At 44.5% G+C, this 25,220-nt stretch overlaps 1 protein-coding gene across 1 annotated transcript in view; it reads left to right on the top strand.

The window, feature by feature from the left end:
* MTMR7 (myotubularin related protein 7) overlaps positions 1-25,220 on the top strand; it is a gene marked incomplete at its 5' end in the record, with an annotated part of 101,857 nt that overhangs the window by 65,453 nt on the left and 11,184 nt on the right. The window contains 2 exon segments of the mRNA XM_082680252.1: positions 3,684-3,818; positions 13,065-13,197. Coding sequence (XP_082536378.1) covers positions 3,684-3,818; positions 13,065-13,197 — 268 coding nt within the window.

Raw genomic sequence — 25,220 nt, forward strand, 5'->3', positions numbered from 1 at the left:
CGAAACGCACTGCTCTGGGATGAGAAGGGGCTGCATCTGGTCCTTTGGGAGAAGGGTTGCTTAGCTGGGGACTTTATCCACGGAAGCAGGGTATGGAGGGGAGCTTGCAGCTGACCATTTGAGGCCCTGCTGATGTTACCAGCTGTTAAGGGCAGCACTTAACGTTAATTTCAGGCCTTGAACCACACGTGAGTTATACAGAGCCATCCAGAATCCTTTTGGATATCAAACGGTTCAGCAGCTTTGCAGATCACAGTTAGAGATGTATCAGTGTCACTTGTGTTTGGAAGCCGCGGTATCCTTTGTTCTTTCTTACTAAATATTTTAATTGCTTTTAAGAAAGCAGTTCTGCTTTAAATCATTAATAGCATGGTATCCCCAAATCACAGTACAAATCTTTGGGAAGCCCAAGTCTGAAAGATTTCCAAAGAGGCCATTTTCCTTAAGAAAAATATAGACCTTCTTGCCCTTCTTTTATAAATAATGTTTATTGAAACTTACTTTGTGTTAGGCATAGTTCTAGGAGTGTTATATACCTCATCACACTCTGTAGTTTTGGTATTATTATTATCCCTGTATTAAAGATGAGAAAAACCAAGGTTCAGAGATGATAGGTAAATTACCTAAGATTATATAGGAAGTGAGAACACACCTTGGATTAAAAGCCAGATCTTTTTGAATCCTGCCTCTTAATTCTCTCTCATGCTTCTTGACTTATTTACACACATGGGCGCTATATTATGTTGGTTCAGAAAATATTTTGCCTGGATTCAACTCCTAGCTCTGTGACATTGGGCAAGTTCCTTTACGTCTCTGTGCTGTGGTTGTCTCATCTATAAAATGGAGCAAATAATAGATCTTACCGTATATGGTAGTTGGGAAGATTAAATAAAAATACACAGAGTTCTTCTAATAGTGCCTACCACATAGTAAGCATTCAAAAACTATTGGCTATTTTATAGATTATCAGTAGCCTTTATAAATGAGGCTCTCATGACAGTTTACCATTGAGGAGTCTTATCTCTGCTCTCAGGTGGCTGACATCAGTAAGAAATGCTGCCAGGTAATGGTGCAATTCTCTCAACAGTCTTGACTCTCTGAGGTGTGTTTAGGGCGGACAGGGCACTTAGAGACTACTCACCGCTCTTTACAAAGCGGACAGCTCTATGCCAGCAATCACTGAGTCAGTGACGAATTCTGTTTGGAGCCTATCTATAGATTATTAAGAAAATGTAACTACAAAGTATTAACATGTAGTCTGTTTAATATATCTGGTTTAATTTATCGACTACATTTCATAGTGTAACTCTGTTCTGACTTAACCCTTCACTGAAAACTGCTCTCAGCCTGAAGGTAAGTAGTAATAGTTGTCACTAATTGGCTTCATTTCATGATTGGACCTGCACTAGTTGAGTGAGTTTAGGTGCGCCGTATGCTTCCTTGGACAAATTCTCCCCGTTGAGATATGGTCTCTTCCCCATCTAGCTCTTCTGATAGGATCTAAGAAATTGCCTGATGGTAGCTGTCCTTAATTAGTATTTCTTTAGCCCAGACAAAGCCAGCTCAGAATTGTTTTCTGCTCCAGTCAGAGCGGCTGACGTGACCCCTCTGCACATCATAGGAGACGGGAGCCTGGATGAGCGCAGTGAGAGCATCTGCGGTGCTTTACTCTCTGTCCATCCACTGCAGCTTGCCTTTTGTCCCCAAGCCCCCTCTGGCCCCTGCCATCACTTTGCCTTGCTGCTGGCCGGCCTCCCGTCCATGGTCAGACCCCCGGGGCCCTTCCTCCTCCACTCTGTGGTTGGACTTCTGCTGCCAACAGCTCGAGAATTTAGCAGCCCTGGAGCCCCTCTCTTGCCCCTTTGCTTTGCTTCCCACTCCGCAGGCACCGGCCCCCTGAATTCTGGCTGCAGGCACAGAGTTCCTGGAGCGCCTCAGCAATTGCCCCTCTCTGTCACAGAAGGTACTGGAACCCTCGGGCGGTTGCCCGGTTACTTGTCTGCAGTTCTCGGTCCTGCCGGGAGCTTCTTTGCTGGAGGATCATATGGTTAGTAAGAACCATCCCTGCCTTCCCCAGCGAGGAGTGCCAAAGCTCACCAAACCCTGGCTAAGGAGTGCTAGCATGGGCTTTAAGGACAGTTAGGCTGTGCTTGGACTCAGAGCTGGAGTGGCTTCCAGGATGAAGCCCTGCCTGCAGGCTCCCTGAACGGGCTGGGCCACGGCTGTTTTCAGGGGAGTTTTCCCTGCTCAGCCTGCCCCGAGCCGGGGGGGCTGCCTGCATCCTCTTACACAGGGGGCGCCTGGGCTCAGTTCTTCAGAAGAGTCATTCCTAGATTGTATTTGGTGATTTGAGTTCAATTTAAATGTTATAAATCTAAATCCATAAAATGTATTTTGCCACAAAAGTGTAAGTTTTACAGCTGTGAGGTTGTGGCTACACTCACCTATTAATAACTCAGGGAAATGTTTGTGCTGTTATGTATATTGTTTATGCTGTTGTATATATATTATTTATTCATTTAGTTTTGGCTGCGTTGGCTCTTTGTTGCTGCGCGTGGGCTTTCTCTAGTTGCAGTGAGCACGGGCTACTCTTCGTCGTGGTGCGCGGGCTTCTCATCGCGGTGGCTTCTCTCGTTGCGGAGCGTGGGCTCTAGGCGCGCAGGCTTCAGTAGTTGTAGCATGTGGGCTCAGTAGTTGTGGCTCGCAAGCTCTAGAGCACAGGCCCAGTAGCTGTGGCACATGGGCCCAGCTGCTCCGCGGCATGTGGGACCTTGCTGGACCAGGGCTTGAACCCGTGTCCCCTGCATTGGCAGGTGATTCTCAACCACTGCGTCACCAGGGCAGTGGTGTAGTGTACCCTTAGAATCACAGAGTAGAGAAATCGAAGAATAGAATGCAGATCAGTTCCCCAGAAAGACCTTGCTTCTAACTTACCTGGTCAGCCCAGGTCCATGCCTGCTGTCCTTAGAAGCTAGCAGCAGCCTGGGCTTCATCACTGTGAAAACTCCCCCATTTAGGATTAGAATTGGTTTTTATTTTTTTTTGCGGTACGCGGGCCTCTCACTGTTGTGGCCTCTCCCGTTGCGGAGCACAGGTTCCGGACGCGCAGGCTCAGCGGCCATGGTTCACAGGCCTAGCCGCTCCGCGGCATGTGGGATCCTCCCGGACCGGGGCACGAACCCACGTCCCCTGCACCGGCAGGCGGACTCTTAACCACTGCGCCACCAGGGAAGCCCTAGAATTGGTTTTTGGTATTTGTGTTGTTTCTAAATGGGCTAGTAAATGATGGAAACACTAAAGAAGTCACTTTTATAATTTTTATAAGTTTTACTAGAATAGTTACTTACTGTATATTTCTACTTTGGCAGGAAGATGAAACAGTAGTGGTGAAGAGGAACGTAGGATATTTAACTGGCTTTACGTTTCATAATTTGGGTCCCACCTAAACATCCTTACACATTCCTAATTTCTTACACAGAGAAACTTTTTGCACTGCTTGCCCATATAGTGGTTTCTTGACTTGAATTAAAAAGAAAGCAACCTCGGTTTCTAGAAGGCATTGATACTTTTACGAGCTACTGGTGGGCGTCAGTGAACTGGGGGGCCTTGTGAGGGTGGTCTTGAGGGTTCCGGGGAGGTGCCGTCGCACTGCTGCCTGATGCTGCCACGTTGCTTCCCCCCAGGTCTCCATCTGCCGGAGCAGCCAGCCCCTGTCTGGCTTCAGTGCCCGGTGCCTGGAGGACGAGCAGATGCTCCAGGCCATCAGGAAGGCCAGTCCAGGAAGCGACTTCATATACGTTGTGGACACTCGGCCTAAAGTAGGTGTCACCACGCTGGTGTGTGTCTTTGCCGCTCTGAATCATGGAATGGGAGATGAGGCCATGCTCCCTGACCACCCTCACCCGCTCAGGGAGCCCCATCTGCAGAGGCGCTGTTTCCCTTTGCACAGTCGTGCGTGGCTGCCCTGCTCAGCTGCCTCTGGGGCCCCTGAGGTCGGCAGGTACTTCTGATATTTCCCCTGCTCTGCATTGTGCTTGGTACATAGTGCATACAATGAAAGTGTGGTTTCGTGTTGGAGATTACTCTCCTAAATATACCACATTATTTCTTTGGTTTGTTTATAAAAGGACCGTTTCTTCTCTGACGGTATGAAATTTACTGTGGAATTCCTACAGTTCAGCTTTTGTGAGATATTCACCTCTTCTACTGCAAATTCCACTTGTAGTGCTCTGTAGCTATGACTTGGAAAGATTTACAAAATGTAATGTTAAGTAAAAAAAGAAAAGTCACAAATTAATGTGTATGCTACTGTGTCTGTGGAGAAAAACAAACTATAGGTAGGTAAAAATTTAAATTACAATAGAAAAAGATCTGGAAGGATAAACACTAACCTATTAAAATTGCATGGAGAAGGGGGGAGGCTTGAGGGAGGTAGAGAACTTTCTACTTACCTCGTTTGAAGATATTATTTTATAATTATGCAGGTATTCATATATTAATTTTATAATTGAATAGAACAACCAACAGGAAATAATCTAGTTATCAACGGGTAGACCAAGTTCATCTTATGCTTACCACCCACTCAGCTTTATATGTTCTTGACACTAGTCAGGGTCAGGTCAAGTATAATTTGTAATTTCACTCCTTAGACCCATTTCTTTGTAAACCAGCCAAACCAAACATGGAGTCCTCAGAGGTATGTGCCGTTGAATACATGGAAACAAAATCACCTACAGGGGCATGGAATATATGGGACAAAATCACCTACAGGGGCATGGAATATATGGGACAAAATCACCTACAGGGGCATGGAATATATGGGACAAAATCACCTACAGGGGCATGGAATATATGGGACAACATGAGGTGACACAGAGAAATGGCCTTTATTCTACATATTTGGCATAGGAATTTCTTGCCAGTTATGAAAATAGACCTGGACCTATGACTGTGAGAGAGAGCTGCATGTTCTTTCTCCACGTGGGTGGAACAGTGTCCAAGATAGACCGTGAAGCAACAAGAGTGAGCTACAGAAAATCTGTAATGCCATGTATGTAATAATAATTAAATTATAAAAATTATACATTGTTCTATAGTTTTTTCATGGAAAAAAGTTTGAAGGTATGTATAGTAAACTGTTAACATTGGCTTTTCTTGTGAGGTGAGAGGAGGATTTTAAGAAACCTTTATTTTATAAATTACAGTGTGAAAGAATTTTTAATCATAAAAAGGTTGAAAGAACATAAGGACTTCAAAATGGTACACATAAAAGTTACCATGTGACCCAGTAATTCCACTCCTAATTTAAGAAAAATGAAAACATATGTCCACACAGAAACTTCTAAGTGAATATTCATTAATAATAGCCCCAAAGTAGATCAACCAAATTCCATCAGCTGAGAATGGATTAATAAAGTATGGTGTATCCATTCCCTGGAATAGTTTTTGGCTATTATGACTAAAGGAACGAGGTACTGATAGGTGCTACAACGTGGATGAACCTTGAAAGTGTTAGGCTAAGTGAAAGAGTCAGTCACAGAGGATCACAGATTGTATGATTCCATTTATATGAAGTGTCTCTATGACAAATCCGTAGAGACATCAGGCAGGGTGGTGGTTGCCTAGGGCTAGGGGAATGGGAGGAAATGGGAGGCGACACCTGATGGGTAGAGGGTTTCTTTCTGGGGTGATGAAAATGTTCTAAAAATAGATTGTGGTGACATGGTACATTCACAGTTCTGTGAATATACCAAACACCATTGAACTGTATACTTTACATGGATAGATTGTATGGCATGTGAATTCTATGTCCAAGAAGCTATCAAAAAAAAAACATAAGGACATAGAAACATTAGAACAGGAAGGAGGAAATATGACCAACGGCCCAAGTCACTTCAAAGTCTACACTGATGTTAGGAGTGGGTAATTACAGATAGGGTCTATACTCGTGGCCGATAAGAGAAATCATGGAAACTGGATGCTATCCAGTGTGTAGCCACTCAGACTGGCAATCTCGCTGCTTCTCTGAGCCCTATTTCATTAAATATTGTGATTCATGGTCTCGATCACTAAGTTTGATGTCTGCCCAGTGTAAGATCACTCACATCACTGCCCTCAGAACAGTCCCTTCCTCTCTAACGGGAGGGTAGCTGTGGGATGGCCATGGAGGGGTGGGCAGTGAGGATGAGTTACTCTCAGAGGCCAGATCAGCAGACCAGCCGTGCAGGTCAAGGACAAAACATGTTGCAGCTGGATCACATTCTAGTAGATGACAGGTAGAGTCCCTTCCTTTTGGACAGATTTTCAAAGCACAGCAGGGAAGAGCTTCAGACTGGGGAAGAAATAGCTTCTCTGCTTGAAGGTTTTCACTCGAAAGATGCCAGGCTCTGACTTTTACTCTCTCTTTCGATTTGTGCTTTCTCTCTGCTTCATCCTTCTCGCATTGACTGTTTCCCTCCTGTCATTGTGCCTTTTGCGTCGGGACAGTGGAGCTGCTCTGAATTTCCTAACAGTCAGAGACAACTGAATGAATGCCTGTCCTAGACACACGTACTGAAGACAAGATAAGAAAAGGACGGGAAGACAGGGCCTTTAAAGTGAATTGGCGTGCCCTTCTCCGATCCCATTTTCCTAGATTTAAATAAAGGCAGACAGGTTCGCCTGCTGCTTTAAGGGCCGACGACCCAAGCGTGTACTACGCTATGCAGACCTTCCGGGCAATGTGGCAGCTGTTGAGCCAGGCATAGTCCAGATGTAACATAAATTAATCCAGAGGATTTGATTTGAAGGGTATATTTAGCACTGAGTGCGTTTGCTCTTGGCGATAAGAAGTTGGATGCTAATCCCTTAAAGAAAATTGGCGTCTCATACAAGTCATGCCCTCTACCTATTTCCCAGGCACACACACCTTCACAGGAGTCTTCACCTGTTTGCTTTAGGGCTCTCATTCTTTTAAAGATCACGTCCGTTGATGTTTATTCCTCGGTAGCCGGGAGACCCGGTCCATGTTTGCTGTGGGTGGTAGACAGACAGATGGGCCCTGGCCAGGTTTGCTCACAGGTTTACTGAAAAGGAGAAAGGCTAGAAGTCGTTCTTGTCCTTGGAGCAAGGCTCACCCCGGATGCTGCCTGTTCAGATGAAAGCTTCTGCATTGCTTGTTGATGTTAAAATCTCAGGAGGCAAAGGCAGTGAGGGCCTCAGCATGAACTGAGTATCTGTTAAGAAAAAACATACCCTCGAGGTCCTATGTTACTGCTAGAATCTGGTGCATTAAGAAGATAGGAGATCATGTTGATGCCATAGTTGTTGGATTTTAAAGTGATACCGAACTCCTTCTATCTCAGCCTCGCTCATGACTTTAACATTACTTTGTTCTAGGACTTTGCTGAGCTTGTAAAAATGCCAGGCACTTTCCCATTCAGTTCTTATTATAATCCTGCAAATTAGGAGCTGTTCTTTTCTGTTTATGGGTAAAGTCTCAGACTGAGAGAGGTTCAGTCATGTGTCCAAGGTCAAGCCGTTCAAATCTAGGCTGATCTGACGCCCGAGCCCACGCTACTTCTGTTTGATCACGGTCTGTTGACAGCGATATCCAGGGGAGCCTTGGGTCCACTGTCAGGTTCCACAGGGTTCCCCTTCTGAGCACATTTGCAGGGAGGCTGGAAACTCAGAGCTGAAGGACCAACCACAGGCTCGTACACGCTCAGGCCGGGGCGAGAGGTGTGAGCAGGCCTGTGAGCCAGGCTCTGACGCCGGCGGCCTGGGAGGGGTGCCGGGCAGTGGAGGGAAGGGGTGAGCAGGCCGGCCGGGGGCTCAGCTCACGCCCGGCCCCTTGTCCTGGCTCTTCCTCCAAAGACAGCTTAGTGGTTAAAGGGCCTCTGATTTCCCTTGTGAGCGATTCTTTAGCTGTGAGACAGGAGGTCATGTTGGAAGTTTTCCTGTGTCTCTGGAATCAGTAATTAGGTGGTTTCCACTCACTGAATCCTGTGAGGGGGGGATCTGGGAGGATCTGTTGTAGAGATCGGGGTGCGTGACAGAGGGGCAGCTAGGAGGTCACTTCGGCATGGGATGCGTGGCCGACCTGTTCCACTGCGGCAATGAGCAGGGGAAGGGGAGCCGCGCAGCGTTTAGTGGCAGTGGGGCACCTGCTCTCCCTCTTTGGCAGGACAGGGATGGAGGGGGGACCTGTGGGTCCAGTGGACACTGAGAAAGAAACTTGTATGTGAGCCATCTTGCTAAGGCCCGGGTCCCACCCCCAACTGGAGGTTCCCAGCTGCGGCCGACTGTGGGGTACGTGCTGGGGAGGGAAGCCGGGGGCCTCGGAAGAGGCTCAAGCCAAGGTGGGTCTCATGTCAGCGAGCTGTGTACCTCCTCCTCCCGGGAACCCACGGACTTGCCCTAGGATTTGGACACTTAATGCCAGAGAGGGCAGTGCTGGTCAGCGAGTGTTAACCGGAAAAGCAGTGATGACCAATGGAGAGAGAACAGCAGCCTCGTCCAGCTTTACAGAGAGATATTTACCTCCTCTTTTATCCCCCTCCCCAATATAAAGATAGAGCCTAGAAGAAGGAGGAAAAGGAGAGTACCAGAGCAGACCCCTCACCAGTCCAAACAGCCTATAATAAGAGAAGGAGAAAATTTTGCATCATATATGGGGTTGGGATTTTAAGTTGAGCTGGACGGTGATTTCCTATAAGTTATTAATTCTTCCTTCGGGGTTAGGAAAGGAGGATTTTGATTAGCACAGTTGTAGACAGTAGTTGCAAGAAATAAAATCATCTCTTATTTTCATGTTTATATCACAAGTTAAGATTCTTCATTTCACCAGATACAGATGCAGGGAGAGAAAAGGACCATTAATTGACACCACAGGCTAGAACGTGGTCCAGGCCTCCTTCTGCCAAGACCAACTTCAATTCTCATTTTTCAGGCACGTCAGATCAGGTCCTGGCATTCAGGTACAGAATGTGCTCTGCTGAAATGTTAGACTCCGTGGCTGAGATGCTGACCAGCTGACCTTTAACTTGATATGCAGATTATGGTCGACTGAGTTTCCATGATTTTGATGTGTCTGATTGATGATTTAAGATTGCGGGGGAAAGAATCTGATTCTGTTTTTTTTTTAACATTCTTGGCCTGTTCACCTCTCAGCCTCCCTCTGTTAGCACATTCATTTGGTCGGTCAGCCCGTCAGTAAATCTTCACCAGTGCCTGCTCTGTGCCAGCTTGACGCGTAGGGTCCTGGCCATCAATGAGACCAGCCACCTTCCTGTGCAGCTCACGTCCTCTGCCTCACTCCAGAGGATCTTCTCTGTCGTGGATACTAAATCTCGAATGTTTCAATTAATCCTGCTCAGAAGCCTTCAGCGGCTCTTTACTGCCGCAGATACAGTTAGAACTTCTTAATCGAGCTTGTGTGTAGAGGACCCTCATAATTTCTAGCCTTTTTTCTTGCTGCTGCCGCCAGGCTTGAACCTTCCGCTGTGCTCGCACTGGTTGACTCAACTGATACCCACCTGCTTCTTTGGTGGCCACTGATACCCTACCTCTTCCCTTTCTCATCGCTTCATCTGGGATGCCCTCCCCCTTTCTCTCCATGCTTCCTGGTTAGTAAAGCCCATCTCAAGTCCTCCTTCCATCATGAAACGTTACCCCTGAGGCCCTAGGCCGCGTGGGGCTGTTCCAGATTCTAAGTACTGCCACCGCCTCCACCAGGCTCTCAGCTCCTGCCCAGTCCTGGTGGGTATTATCTGTCGTTATTTGGTGTTGTGTGCTCGCACTTCCATACTCGATGATAAGCTTGTGGTGGCTGGGACTACTTCTTATTCACGTTTTTATTCCATTCAGTGCCTGACACACAGTAGGCGTTCGTTAAGTGTTTGTTGAGAATGAGTGAATTTTTTGGTTTCACTTATGAGTTTTTTTGCACCCAAAGATGCTGAGATGATCAAATAGCAGAGTGACCTTGGATTAGAAAACAGGGCACTTTTTCCAGTACCACTTTTCAGTTGTCCGTTGTGTTCTTTAAGCATAGGTTGAAACTGGAATGCAGTTACCTCCATTGTTTTATCTGTTTGAGAATTTTTTTTTTTAATTAGACTTTCTATGTTGAGATAATTGTAGATTCACATGCAGTTGTAGGAAATAATACAGAAGGATGCCTTGTACATTTCACCCACTTTCCCCCAGTGGTAACATCTTGCAAAGCTGTGTACAGTATTGCAACCAGGATATTGACATTGATAAAATCCACCAATCTTGTTCCGTTTTTCCCAGTTTTACTGTAGTCGTGTGTGTGTGTGTGTGTACGTGTGTGTGTGTGTTTAGTCTATAAAGTCTTATCACATACGTATGTTTGTATATTCAGTACCATAGTCAAGATAGAGAACAATTACATCACCACAAAGAACCACTAATCTGTTCTCCACCTGTATAAGCTTGTCATTTCAAGCACGTTCTGTAATTGAAAACATATAGTATGTGACCTTTTGAGGTTGTTTTTTTTCCACTATTTGAGAACTTTTAGGGGCCGAAATGAACAGCTTTTTCTTTGCCTGTGAAATGGAGTTCTCAGCCTAAGGGACAGGGCACCTAACTAGACTTAGCGTTTTATTTATATAAGAGATACTCTATCTGAATGAATACACCTATAGGTCCAAGATAGCTTCTGAATTTTTTATTAATTATGAAACTGTATTTTCTGCTTTGAAGGGTCAGCTAGTGCCCCATTATCCTGACAGGGCCTGTGAAATACGTGGAAACCTTGAGAAAGTACACTTTGGATGGTAGATTAAATATTGCCACCTTCTGTTCATTATGAGAAGTACCGTTGACTTTTAAGAGGCCATCTTGTGTGGCTCCTTTGCTTTTAAAGAAGACCATGGATAAATTCTCCTAGGTCATAGGTCATCAACTACTAAAAAATGTGAACATAGGGTCCTAATTATAGATTAAAGTAATAATAGTGTTTTGGTTTTTATTCACTGCCCTGTTTAAAAAGAGTATGGTATGTGGTGAGAAGGCTTAACTTGAATTATTCAAGATACAGAATAAACATAAGGTTCATGTAACATAAAGATACTTGCACGTATCCTGTTAACCATTTTATTTATGAAGCTTGTAAAGAAGCTTGTAAAGAATAAGCCAGCAACTTTGGAAAATAATTATACAAACCAGTGATATTTTTATAATAGTATGTTTCAAAAGAACAATGTCTATAGGTAATTTTAGAAAAATTTTCCTCTTAAAATACTTTTAAAATTTAAAGCATGAACATCAGTTGTCTTAAAAATAACACTATATTTTTTTCTTTATTGAGACCAAACCCTTTATCCTTCTCATAGCATGCCTGGGAGAAAGGGGATGATCTTTTCGTAAATGGGAAACAGGGTAGTGGGGCGCACCCCAGCTGATGTCACGTGAGCTGAATCACGGAGCAGGAAAGTGAGGGGCCTGCCATATGTTTTTTTTCTGTTATTTAAATTACAAACCCACTCTATCCGGTTTGTAACAAAGCCTGGAGGAGCATCTGGAGTAGTATTGGCAGCCGCTCCCCACACGTGCCGCCTCTGTCTGTCTGCTGCAACAGCTGCGAAATTGGTGTAGACTTCCATTCATTTCTGTTCTGCTTACCCCAGCATGCATAAATGTGAATGCATGTCTGTAGGTCGGCTTGTTTTACAAAAAATGGGATAATTGTATGAATATTATTCTGGAGCTTATTCTTTTCACTTCACATGTCATGGCCCAGTATCTCCTCTCTTCTCCCCTCCCTCCCCACCCCTCTTTTTTTTCTTTCCCTCCTCCCTCCCTCTCCCCGCAATATCTAGACATCTGTATATCTGTCTGTCTCTATCTCTGTGTCTCTACTTGAGCCTATTAGAAGTCCAGGGTATGAATATACCATAATTCATCCAATCATGGCCCTATGGAGATATTCATAGGTTTTCCGGTTCTTTTACTCTATTATTTAAAAAAAAAAAAGATTGCAGTAAACATCCTTGGATGTCTGTCTTTATGTGCTGGTATTTTAATAGTGTCAGATTCTCACACATAGGAAATCTGGGTCAAACAATACGTATGCTTTTAACTTAACTTGGCTTCTTAAGCTTAGATTTTTGAAAAGTATGAATATCCCCCGAGTGCTGCATTGTGGTCCTAAAAACGGATATATTTTTGGTAGTGAGTTCTCTGCCTGGGCTAGCCCGCCTGCCCTTTGTGGGCAGAGGAAGAGAATGGTCAGTGAATATTGATGTCTAGGATGTGATGGCCCGCTTAGCTGAACAGCAAGAATGGAGTATTCACAATAATACATTCATTCTAGAAATCTGTGTATTTCTCAGCTAAGGCAGGACTTGTCCCCTTCTTGATTTTAGTTACACAGGAATAAGGCAGAAGTTTGCATATCATAAATTTCTTCTTCAAAGTCCATCACCATTTAACCCAGTTTGCACTAGGAACCGTGACTTTTTATAGATGAAATTATGATAATGAATGTGATAGAAAAAAATCCTCTCTGGAGATTTAAATAGGGTGGCCAGAGGACATGTCTTGCCCTCTCTCTGTTTTGTTCAGCGTTTCCTGCTCAAAGGTGAACTGGGTACCTGAGGGATTCTTGTAGGCAAATTAGAATGACATAACTATTCCTATACGTTGATGTGTTTGTTGGCATTCGAGTACTGGAAGATGTAATACTTTAACTTACAGAGCTTTATGTTGCCAACTGTATCCAACCTAAGGCTGTCATGTTTGGTATTAAATTGGGGCGACTTGGCTCTGTACAGAATCCCACATTGGATTTGGCATCTCTGACAGGGAACGTCTCCGAAAGGGCTTATCTCTAGGATGCTTCCAGCTCAGAAAATGTTGCCACATCGACAAACTGATGTTGTTGAACGTAAGCTCAGCACGAGTGTCTGTAGCTACCTAGCCCAGCGCGGTGTTCCCGGGATTTAAAGCATGTTTCTGCACATCATGTTGAATGTTCTTATGGATATTAGCCGTGAAGTGTTGTGATTGTTTCATGAATATCACTGGTGACTGTTCTGTTTTGCTGCCCACTGCAGCTTAATGCGATGGCAAATCGTGCTGCAGGGAAAGGCTATGAGAACGAAGACAATTATTCCAATATCAAGTTTCAGTTTATCGGGATAGAGAACATCCATGTCATGAGGAACAGTCTGCAAAAAATGCTGGAAGGTAAACCATTTCCTTATGCACAGCATTTAAAAAATGCAGTTAAATGTTTTAATGCCAAGACGGAATAAGATGGTCTGTTGATGTGAAAACTGTGCTTTACTTCGATGTTGTTTGCAAGGGTGGGATCAGTTGGGAAGAATATCAAAATGCAGGGACTCTTTAAACGTGTAACAGCTTTTCTCTTCTTTTTTGGTGTCATCGTGGAGTGGTTTTGTCACGTGGTATTAGCTGCCGGGCTCTCTCCGGTGGTACCTAACACCTAAGATAGAAGTGCACGGGGATATTTTTTCTTTCTCTCTCATAATAGTAGTTCGACCCATATTCAAGACCATTGGGAGATAAAGCAGTCCTACGTCGAAGCCGCCAGCTGTTCACGTGTGGACGTGAGGCCCATAAACTGAATCCGAGCGGCCGAATGGCCATGAGAAGGATGCTGGGGGGTCCTGGTTCTCCCTTCCATCAGCAGCACTGCTGCAGCGCGCTCCCTCCACCCACCCCACCCAGCGAGCACCACGAGACGCGTACGCCCAGGGTTCTGTACTCACAGGGAGAGCAAGTCGCAAAGCTGGGTTATGCAACGTAGAGGAATTATTCATGTGGCCACACCAGCCGTAAACTAATTACCAGAAATCACATATTCCAAGCAAAACCAGCCTCGTTTACTGCTTATGCTCTTGCGATTGTCAAGGCCCAAGGAGGAGTCTGTTGTTATCTCCACCACTTCTCCCTCTTGTGGGAACGGAAGAGAAAGAGGATGCATAACCCAGGGCTTTGTGCCTCTGGACCAGGGGAGGCTGTAAATGCTGGGCTCGCACTTCTGGGGGGAAGCCCTGGGGAGGCGGCTCTGTGTGCCAGGGAAGTGGGCAGTCCGGTCTGAACCGGAAATGCGGGGTCTGTAGTGAAGAGGGACAAAGTGCCGAATTCCCTTTTTCTCGGGATACACGTTTGCTCTCAGTAACCCGTGCAGTTCAGTGCTTAATCAGAGCAGGATGTAGTGAGAAGCTAGCGGTGGGGCTGGAGGAACTTGAGTGTCACAGACAAGCCTGATTGCCATTCTCCTTCCTGGATTCCCCGGGTCATCTCAGTCATTATGAGACTTTGAACACGTCATGTACCTTCTTTGGGGCTCTGTTACCTGCTGTAAATGGAGAGGATTGGACTAATAATTTCTGTGGACCCATCCAGCCCTGACAGTCTGTGAGTCCACACTTTGATGCCCCTGATTGCAAATAGTTTAAAATTGAGGGTTTGAATGGTTAGACGAAACCTCTTCCTGCATTAAAAAAAAATAAATAAATAATAACGGCCCCGGAGCTGTCTATGTCCATCTTACCTCCACGTGAAATTTGCCATGTCTCAGCGGACAGGAGGATGCCTTGGGCATTGAACTTCGTAAACTTTGGGAGATTATCGTGGGCGGTGTGGCTCTCCCTGCTCTAAGCTGTGCTTTTTAGACATTGAAAAACTGGACTAGCTTGATACTGTAACTGAACGGGTAGTCTAGTTTTAGTGTGAAGAGTGTTCAATATCAGAATCATTAAAACATTTGCATGCTTTATAGTTTTCATTTAGTAATTTCATAAGCTGACTTTTGAGAATATATATTTTCTTCTCTGCGGAAGGTGGCTCCCAGGAGTGCTTGGAACATGGCGATTTGGCTTTTTTTTTTTGTTTTGTTTTGTTGTTTTTTTTTTTTTTTGCGGTACGCGGGCCTCTCACTGTTGTGGCCTCTCCCGTTGCGGAGCACAGGCTCCGGACGCGCAGGCTCAGCGGCCATGGCTCACGGGCCCAGCCGCTCCGCGGCATGTGGGATCCTCCCGGACCGGGGCACGAACCCGTGTCCCCTGCATCTGCAGGCGGACCCTCAACCACTGCGCCACCAGGGAAGCCCAGGGTTTTGTTTTAAAATTAGCATTTACTTGGTTTCTTATTAGGAACCACGTCTCCTGCCCTCATACCTTTGGTCTGACTCGCTATTTCTAAAGGACCAGCAAATGGACCGCGTTCCAGAGGGAGGGCAGCCTGTGTTTCATAAGGGATCGTGGTTCTTCTGCATCACTTTTTCAGCTCTGTGTCAGTGCAATAAGCAAGGACAACTTTCTGGATGCCTTTCAGGGGACTTGACCAATGTTTGACTATCTGTTTTTACCAAGTAAATTATAAACTGCTCGTGGAAGCTCAGCTGATGAACTGATGCAATCAGACCCACCTTTTGAGGCTTTTATCCTTCAAACAGCTGTCTTGGCATCAAAGAGATCGGAAGGTTTGTACTGCTGGTCACTTGGTAGGAAGCGGAATAATGCATTCCCTTCATGATTATTATTTTTTTTTTCAAAATTCCTCTTATCAGGGATATTGATATTATCAGGAGAGATTCTGAATAACAGAAATGAAAACCTGTTCGCATTCTGGCCCGAAATAGCCCTGTCTGTGAGCAACAGCTGCAGGGTATTTCATCAGAGACTGAAATCTAGGACCGAGTTCACAGCCGGTATAGGTCCTTTTATGGAGCTGATTGATTGCATGTTAACTTTGGTTTCTAAGTTCTAAACCAAACTGTTTTGTGGCATTCACACCTCCCAGTGAGATAATAATGAAGTCTTTCCGTTGGGTAGCAGTTGTGTGATTTATTAAGTGCTTTCCACAGAGCCTTTCCTCTTGATCATGTAAATAATGGTTTTTCCCTCAAATAATAAAAGGATGCCCTATATTTTCTTTCTTGTGTTGTTGTTGAAACAGGCAGTAGAAGAACCTGGAATAGGCCCTTTCCGTGGCTGAGGAAATTGTTATCAGATGTGGAAATAAAAACCTCCGAGGGCATCCTTGATTTGGGGGGAGGAAATCAGTGAGAGGGAGGGAGAGAGGGGCACATGGAATTACCTCACATCCGGGCTTTGAGGTTGAGCCGCACTGTCGTGCCTCTTCGTAAATAAATACCTGTTTTCAAGGTAGGCGGGTGTTTATGGGAAAGGCATGATGACAGTGACACCTTCCTGTTTTTCAGTCAACCTGCTCCACCTTTTGTATGTTGCCCAGAAAATTGACCTTTCTCCCCCCTACTAGTTTCGGCGCGCCAGGATTCTACATGAATCTTAGATTGATATTGTTGGCCACAGTGTAGTTCTGTATAACTGACCCCTTATTCATTGATTTGTGCATTTCACTAAAAACAGAGCACCTGCTACGTGCCAGGCTTCCTCAGTATTTTTACTTAAATGATTCACGAATGGGCAGACCTTGAAGATGTTGCAGGTTCGGTTCCAGACCACCTCAGTAAAATGAATATCGCTATAAAGTGAATCGCACGGATTTTTTGGTTTCCCAGTGCATGTGAAAGTTATGTTTACCCTATCCTGTAGTCTATTTAGTGTGCAATCGCATTATGTCTAAAAAAGCACTGTACGTACCTTAATTTTAAAATATTTGATTGCTTAAAAGATGTAACCATCATCTGAGCTTTCAGAGAGTTGTATTCTTTTCACTGGTGGAGGGTTTGAAATATTTCGAGAATTACCAAAATGTGGTACAGAGGTATGAAGTGAGCAAATGTTGTTGGGAAAATGGTGCCGATAGACTTGCTCGATGCAGGGTTGCCACAGACCTTTAACCTATAAAACACACAATATCTGTGAAGTACAGTAAAATGAGGTCTGCCTGTATTTGATTTCACAGCTATAGTGTGCTGTACGTAATATTATCTGCACTTTATAGATGAAGAAAGTGTCTCAGTGAAGTTAGGCAACTCAATCTAATTCTTTAAAGAAAAATAAGTTGAAACAAACAGAAAAACATTTAAACTTGCTCTGATAATTAAAGAAAGGTAGTTAAAACCTCAAAGTACCATTTTTCACTTAAAAATTTTTTTAATTTAAATAATTTTTAAAAAAATATTTTAATTTTAATTTAAATAAATATTAAATTTAAATATTTAAATTCAAATACATTAAAATATTCAATACTGAAAGGAATATGGTAAAACTAGTACTTTAAATATTTCTAGTATCATTGAAATTGGCAAGAGGTACCTAATATATTTTGTTCTGAGATACATATTTTTACCAGATTAATTCCCCTTAGGGACTAATCCAAAATACGGTTTAAAAAAAAGACATATAATGCCTGTTTTGATAGAAGTGTTTTATTTATAATAATAGAATTTTGGAAGCCTCAGGAATGTTCAACAATAGTTGACTGACTAAACACTCTACCTTTTGACACAAAATTTTGCATCCATTAAAAATGATAAATGTGAAAAATATATTACTAACATGGGAGAACGTGTATAATCTAAGTGAAAAATTCAGGTTGTAAAATTGTATACATACTCTGATTCACTATACAGTAAACCATATTTATGAAGAATTTCCAGAATGATAATTGGATTAGAATGAGAGGACGATGGGTGAATTTTTTCTTTTTCCTTCTTTATTTACAAAATTGTCTATGGTTGGTACGTTACATGGAACATAAACAATACACACTTAGCAGGTCACAGTTTCTGAGGGTCACGAGTCTGGGCATTTCTCATGTGTCAATGGGAAGCCAGGATCCCTCTGCCTAGGATCTTACAAGGCTGCAGTCAAGGTGCTAGCCGGACTGTGTCCTCATCTGGACACCTGGATGGGGCAGAATCTGCTTCCAGGCTGATTCAGGTTATTGGTTGCATTCAACAGAGGGCCCTGAGCGCTGTCAGCTGGCGGTCACCCTTAGGTCCTAGAGTTCTCTGCCATGTTGGACCTCCACATAAGCTGTTCACAACACGACAGGTTATTCTTCAAGACCAGTAGGAGCGCCTATCTCCAGTTACAAAGTCTGGTGTATTACATTTTTAATTAAAAAGTTTTTAAAGACATACCCTTCTTGGTATCATATAACAAAGGAAGAATTGAGCCTAGTACTTTCCATCATTTTACCATGCTCCTCGTTGATTTGTGGTCCTTTTATTAGGCTCACAGATAACCACCCACATGGTAATGATGATATAACATTTATGGGTGATTATTATGTACTGGACACTGTTAATTTTTTTTAATATACTTATTTATTTTTTGGCTGCGTTGGGTCTTCGTTGCTGTGCGCGGGCTTTCTCTAGTTGCGGCGAGCGGGGGCTACTCTTTGTTGCGGTGCACGGGCTTCTCATTGCAGTGGCTTCTCTTGTTGCGGAGCACGGGCTCTAGGCGCACGGGCTTCAGTAGTTGTGGCATGTGGGCTCAGTAGTTGTGGCTCATGGGCCGTAGAGCACAGGCTCAGTAGTTGTGGTGCACGGGCTTAGTTGCTCTGTGGCATGTGGGATCTTCCCGGGCCAGGGCTCGAATCCATGTGCCCTGCATAGGCAGGTGGATTCTTAACCACTGCGCCACCAGGGAAGTCCCAGACACCATACTCTTAACCACTTTGCTTTACAGTCTCTCTAGGTGGTGGCTTGGGTAGAAAGTGCCCTGGCCTAAGTGTCTGAAGATCTGGGTTTGGGTTCTTGCCTTAGTCTCTTAGTAAACATGAACAAACTTCATTTCCTGTATTTGTAAAACAGTGTAAGCAATATATCGTTGCTGTCTAGCTCACAGATTTGTTCACAAAGATTCCTTGCAAACTGTAAAGTGCTTTCCAGTATAAGGTGCATTATGCTTTTTCTTGGGAAGCAGTACAGTAGTTTAAAATAAGTACTGCGTAAAATGGATAAGCGAATGGACTGTAGATTAATTCAGGCAGCTAGGCGGGTATTTGATAGGTCCCCTGCTTTCTTATGGGTGACTTTCCTTAATTTTTTTATTCAAGAGACATGGAGTAAGCACAATTTCAGAGGCATGGAAGTGCTTGCCTCGTGATACGGTCTGTGTCCACTCAGCACAAGTTCACCAAAAATAATTTAATAAACCCCATGCCAGGCCTGGTGGGTGTTTTCTCAGCAAGTTGTCTGACAGAGATACAAACCTCAGCCTGACAGCCGATCAGATGGGAGCAGGTCCAGAGCACAGGAACAAAGGCCCGGTGCCCATTCAGCAGTTTGGACAATACTACAGTGAAGGGCTGTTTGTAAGATTCAACTGGAAAGATTGGAATCTTTTTAGCAGGCCCCAAGAGGTAACCACTTCTATCGTTTCCCCTAGAATTAGGAACAGTGATGATGGTGAAAGTTCTGTGGTAAAGTCAGGAGGCCCCAGAGATATGTGACCTGTGCTTGTGTGTGAAGGTTGTGAGGCCCGATTGTTCAGAACCTTTGTTGGGTGTAGAAGGGACAGGTAAAAGCAGAGAACTTCGAGTGTGTCATGGGAGGCAGCACGGCCGTGGGTGCTGTGCTCGTGTGACGACTCCCTGCTCTGGCGTCCCTGCCCGGTGCTCTCGGGTGCACCAAGGTCTAGAAGGGGACGGTCCCTAACACACCTGGCTCCGAGGTTCCCACGAAGTATTTTTCTCTGCTCAGAGGTAAGGTTGTAACTCTCAGTCCCAGTGTCCTTTTTATTTGATTCTTTCTTCCTCACCTCATTACTTTATGTGGCGATGGCTAAGTAAGCCTGGAAGAAATGGAAGAGTTCAACCCTTTATAGTCACATGTAAGTTTTTCATTTCAAAGTGAGTATTCCCTGTAACATGGCCTACAAGTTTATGCTATGAGGTTCTACCAGCTATGAGCTAATGAAAAGCTATAAAGGCTGATCTTTTTTCAGTTCTCGATCTTCTGACTTTCCCTATTATTAATTTCCTGAGATTACTAACCTATTAGACGAGACAGCCAATAAGACCTGGCTGAAAATCTGGTCACGGTCCCTCAAAATTTAGCACGTGGCATGGGTTTCCACACAGAAAACCTACTTTCCCATTAAAGTGAACTGGAGAGCTCCACCTAGCGGTAAGATTTTTTAATAAGTGTTCTACTAGAGCAACAGGTCTCTTTGTCAGGCTCCACTAGTTATCAATTCATGGTCACTTGGAAGAAAGAAATGCATCAGGAGTGTGTACCTGGCTCTCTCTTTGTTGTAAGAGGATGTAAAATGTGGCTGGATGGTGTCGCCCGATCTAGACTGAGATCTAATGCTCTAAGCACTGAGGCAGAGAGGAAAGAGCGTGAGCTTTGGGGCGTATGTGTTGTGGCCAGGACTCCAGCTGTTATTTGCTGGCCGAGTAACCATGGATGACTTAGTAAACTCTTTTTTTTTTTTTTTGGTTCGTGGGCCTCTCACTGTTGTGGCCTCTCCCATTGCGGAGCACAGGCTCCGGACGCAAAGGCTCAGCGGCCATGGCTCACAGGCCCAGCCGCCCCGCGGCATGTGGGATCTTCCCGGACCGGGGCACGAACCCCTGTCCCCTGCATCGTTAGGCGGACTCCCAGCCACTGCGCCACCAGGGAAGCCCGACTTAGTAAACTCTTTAAGCCACACTGGCTAATCTGAAAATTGGGAGTAAATATATGCTGCATGGTAGATAATGGATGTAGAGGAAGTCACTGGGAGCTACATAGTTATTTTAGACAGTCATCTGTACATCAGACAGTTCTTGAGAGTTTTCTATACACTGGGCATTGCATAGAAAAAGGCTTTATTTATTAATACAAAGTGACGTTACTGATCTTGATATAGGGCAGAAAATTCTGGCGGGAAGAGAAGATGATGCTTTCTCATAAGTGATCTTCCTGAGGGCTGTCCTTGGGTAGATCAGGTGGTTGAATGTTTTAATTGGATGTCAAAGCCAAAGACCTCATCTCTGGGTGATTTTAGCAAAGGAGAGGACAAGAGAAAACAAAGATTTAATGGGAGAAGAATGGCTGTTTTTTATTCTCATTGTGCTGTATCTTGATGTTCCTTGGGACAATTCAAAGATCAAAAAATTTCACCCTCAGAATTGTTGTTTTCATTTTATTAATCATGACAGCTAGTTTTTGGATAACTAGGACATTTACAAAAGGAGCACTTATAGAAGAACGTGTCTCCCATAAAACTAAAGATAGACGTGACTCATATTAGCCACAGGGTGAGCAGTTTTCCCATAAGGCTGCAGGGGGGATGGGGCAATTCAGTATCTGCTTGCCAGTGACAGTGTGGCCTCAGATTCGATGGGTGCATTGGTCCTGCAGCTTTGCTCAGCCGGTGTGATGAGCGTGGAATGCTTTTCCACCAGTTACGTCCCCAGCCACGTGTACTGCTTATTTCACCACTTGTTATTTGCTGGCAACATCTTAATCTCACATGATTCTCGGCCTTCTCTCCAGCATTTGCCACTAATATCTTACATCCACCCCGACGTCACAGGCTCTCAGCACCCCTTCCTTCTCGCAGACTAGACTTCTATTTTCATCTGCCTTACGTTTCCTATTTAGACTTGCTCATTCCTTAAGCCCTGTCTTTGGTTGAGTTCCTGTTCACTGAGAGAAAATGACCAACTCCCAAGCCTTCTATATGGTAAATGTAACATAAATGGGCATATATATTTTAAAATTTATTTGTGGCAAATTGTGTCTTTAGACACAAAACTCATATGCAAAGCTAATAGATGCTAGTAGGGCATTCTTTTGTGAACCAGCTGCTTGATTTTCTTTAGGTCAATGGTAATCAGTATTACTGGAAAGTGTGTGTGTATACATGCATTTACACACACATACATGTTTATTAGTAGCTCGACACAGACACATATTCACGCCCATGTGAGTTTGCATATAGTTACGTATGCTGCGAATGCAAGCAGTGCTAGCACAGGTGTACAGAATTTAGGCTGGATCGCAACTTACCATTTGATATGAGCATCGACTTCTTTAGAGGACGACAAGGCTATTCAAAAATGGCTTTCATGGCATTGTTAATTGTGTGGAGATTCCAGAAAATAGCATCACAAACAAAGCTGGAATCTTATTGGTGTCCAGTAATATACAGAGAAGCTAATATACAGATCTCTCCAATTAATGTAAAGGCCTCTATAAAGAGGGTCCATGTCAGTTGGCGGGGGGGGGGGGGAGGAGAGTGGCACTGACCTTAATAGACTGAGGACACTTCACTGCAGAGTTTATTCTGTCACCAGGGTGGGCTCTAAGTAAAAAAGGGAGACTACAGGGCAGGCTTTACCAAACACTTCTGTTGTACAGGCCATAATTAAGTCCTCTTTGAATGGTATCACCTGCTGGGATGTTCAGCTGAGGGAGATTACCATCATTTTGCTAGTTCTTTGAAGGCCGTTTCATTGGGCTTGGGTTTTTGACTCCAAGATGGGAAGGAGACAAACATGAGGAGAGCTCAGGTATGTGTCTGGCTGGCAAGTAAGGGAGGGCCATGTACCTTCCAACCTTAGATCTTAGACACAAGAAAGACCAATCCCACAGGGTTCAGATGGAGACTTTGCACCCTCACTGATCCCCACGCAGTCACTGTGTAGGAAGAAATGAGCTTGGTATAGGAAATAGCTAAGGAAGATCGTGGGAGGTTAATTTTCTTCCAAATAAATTTCCTATTTCCTCAGGTGCCGTAATTATCGATCTTTTTTTAAGTGTTGTTTTTATGTGTTTGTGGGATATAGTTGCCCTGTTATGTAAAACAAATGTCACTAGACCCAGGCATTAAACTCCAGGTTAGTATAATAAGTCTGGTTCTCTGTGATCTGTGGCTGACGCCTGTGAGGTCAGCTGAAATGAACTTTGTTCAGCAAAATGGTTTGTAAATATTGGTTCAGCTTTGGCAACAAGGGTGAACCGATCAGTATTTCTGCCTTATCCTGAGTTTATCCAAACAAACCCACCAGTTTTATACTTAAAAATCCAGGCGCTAATTCTTGGAGTCTCAAGTGTACCCCCATCTGTCCATGTGTATTAATCACCTGTGGGCTGATTGCTCTTAACAGTGGCCACTCAGCAAGTGAGGGGAAACACTCAGCCGTTACCTTGCGTGAAACCTCGGGAGGCTATTTTATTCAATGTACCCAGTTATAATGTTCCTGAAAGCAGATGTGTTAAACAAGGAGCCATCCTCCGTGTGGAAGGAGGGAGCTGACCTGGGAGAGATGCGGCAGCTGGTCCCCTGGGCCGTGAGCCAGTGAAGAGGGTGGCCTGGGCATCCTCTCTACAGCACCTTTTAGGGCCTTGTTCTGTGAGCTGGCCGGTCCCCTCTTGCCACTGGCACAGGCTACCTCCCAGTTAGCTGGAGAGCCTGGCGTCTGTATTTTTAAACTCGCTGTCATTTCCACACCTGGTGAGAAGAGAAGGCAAAAGGGATCATTTGTCCTTGGACTGAGCTTCTGAGCTTGGATGCCAAAATATCCCTCTAGCTCCCTGGACTTTTTGAAATGAAGGAGGATGCCAGCGAGCCCTGAGCCCGATCATGACCACCAGAAATTTGGGCTAGTTCAGTGGAAAAAAAAAATCACAAAAAACTGTTTGCAAGTCGGTATTATCTGCGGAAGATTTAAAGGACTCAGTGGGTCCAGAGACTCTACGTGGTGGAATGTGTGTATTTTAGGATTAAGTTGAACGGTCTGGGTCACGGCCGGGGTTGGACAGAAAGGCCAAACAGCAGGCGCCCGCGGGAGAGGCCGCAGCACAGAGGGTGCGGGGATTGCGTCATGTGCGCTGCACGGAGGGCCTGGGCAGCCCTGCGGCCAGCCCGTCCCCGTACGCCTCCCCGAGGACAGAGCCACGCCCGGCCCAGTTTCTCACCAGGGCTGGCATTTTTCAGTTGCAGCAGATTCAGCGTCTGTCTTCACACTGAGTACATACACCCCGAGGTCACGGGAAGAGTTTCCCAGGGGCGCCCTGGCTGGATGGCTTTATGGCACTGACTTCCGCAAGTGCTCCTTCCTAAAACTGCCTCGCCTGCCTTAGAGATGCTCCTCCGTCCAGGTGTGAACCAGCCGTCCTTTCCCACCTCCCGTAACGAACTGTCCTTTTGCCACCTTACAGACGGCGAACACACCTTCAGTCTTATTATGGGGCGTTATTCTAGGGTGCCTGAGAGGGTACATAGTTTTTTTTGTTTTTTTGTTTTTCAGTGTTCATAAAGTTTTTTTTTTTCTACATCTTTATTGGAGTATAATTGCTTTACAATGGTGTGTTAGTTTCTGCTTTATAACAAAGTGAATCAGTTATACATATGCATATGTTCCCATATCTCTTCCCTCTTGCGTCTCCCTCCCTCCCACCCTCCCTATCCCACCCCTCCAGGCGGTCACAAAGCACGGAGCTGATCTCCCTGTGCTATGGGTACATAGTTTTAAAAATCAGTGGAGGGGCACACGTGCAAAAACGTTTGAAGACTGCACATCAGGTTAATCTTCCTGGAACAATCTAAATTGCTGCTGGTGGGGAGCCAGTAGCACTGTGACCTCAAAGGGACAGTGTCCTGAACCAGGGCAATGCTGGAGAGAACTCAGTTCTCCAGCTGGGCTTCCAGCTCAGGGCAAGCTTTTGGAAGGAAGAGGTTGGACTCTTGCCTGAACATATTCATAATACGGTTTTTTCTTAAGAAGGGCCTTAAAAGCTGGGAATCTCGGTATTTTCTTCCTCACTGCTGCCGTCTGTGACTCAGAATTTAACTACTTGTGCTTTTTTTGTGTGGCTCTTATGTTGCGGGAAATACGACTGAACCCTCTGTTATCTGGCATATCTGAGGGAAGGGCATCTGATAAATTAAACGTTGTTAACTGTTTTTAAGTATTGCAAATGCGCGATGCTTTCATAGACTTAAAGTTGAATCTGGGAGTCTAGAGTTGGAAGGGCACTTAGATATAATTTAGTACACCTTCCCCGTTTTAAACGTGAACAGATCAAGGCCCAAACTAACACTTTAAACAAACAGAATCTATGGAACATTAGTTAATTTTCATTGATTAATTTATAAGATTCCTCAAAAGGGCTTTATAGGTATGAACCCCATGAACTTTGGAATGTCGTATTTGTGATATGGAGTCAGAACGCTGAGCCCTGAAGTTTTTTCATGCTTAACTAAAAGATAAGCTCTCGAGATGAAATTGTTTGTGATAATATTATAGAAGTGTTTACACAGCTGCCTTAGTTTTGTAAAATATAGGTATCATTGGAATCCTGGATTATC

This window comes from Grampus griseus (assembly GCF_964374135.1).
Source record: "Grampus griseus genome assembly, chromosome: 21".
NCBI classification, from domain to species: domain Eukaryota; kingdom Metazoa; phylum Chordata; class Mammalia; order Artiodactyla; family Delphinidae; genus Grampus; species Grampus griseus.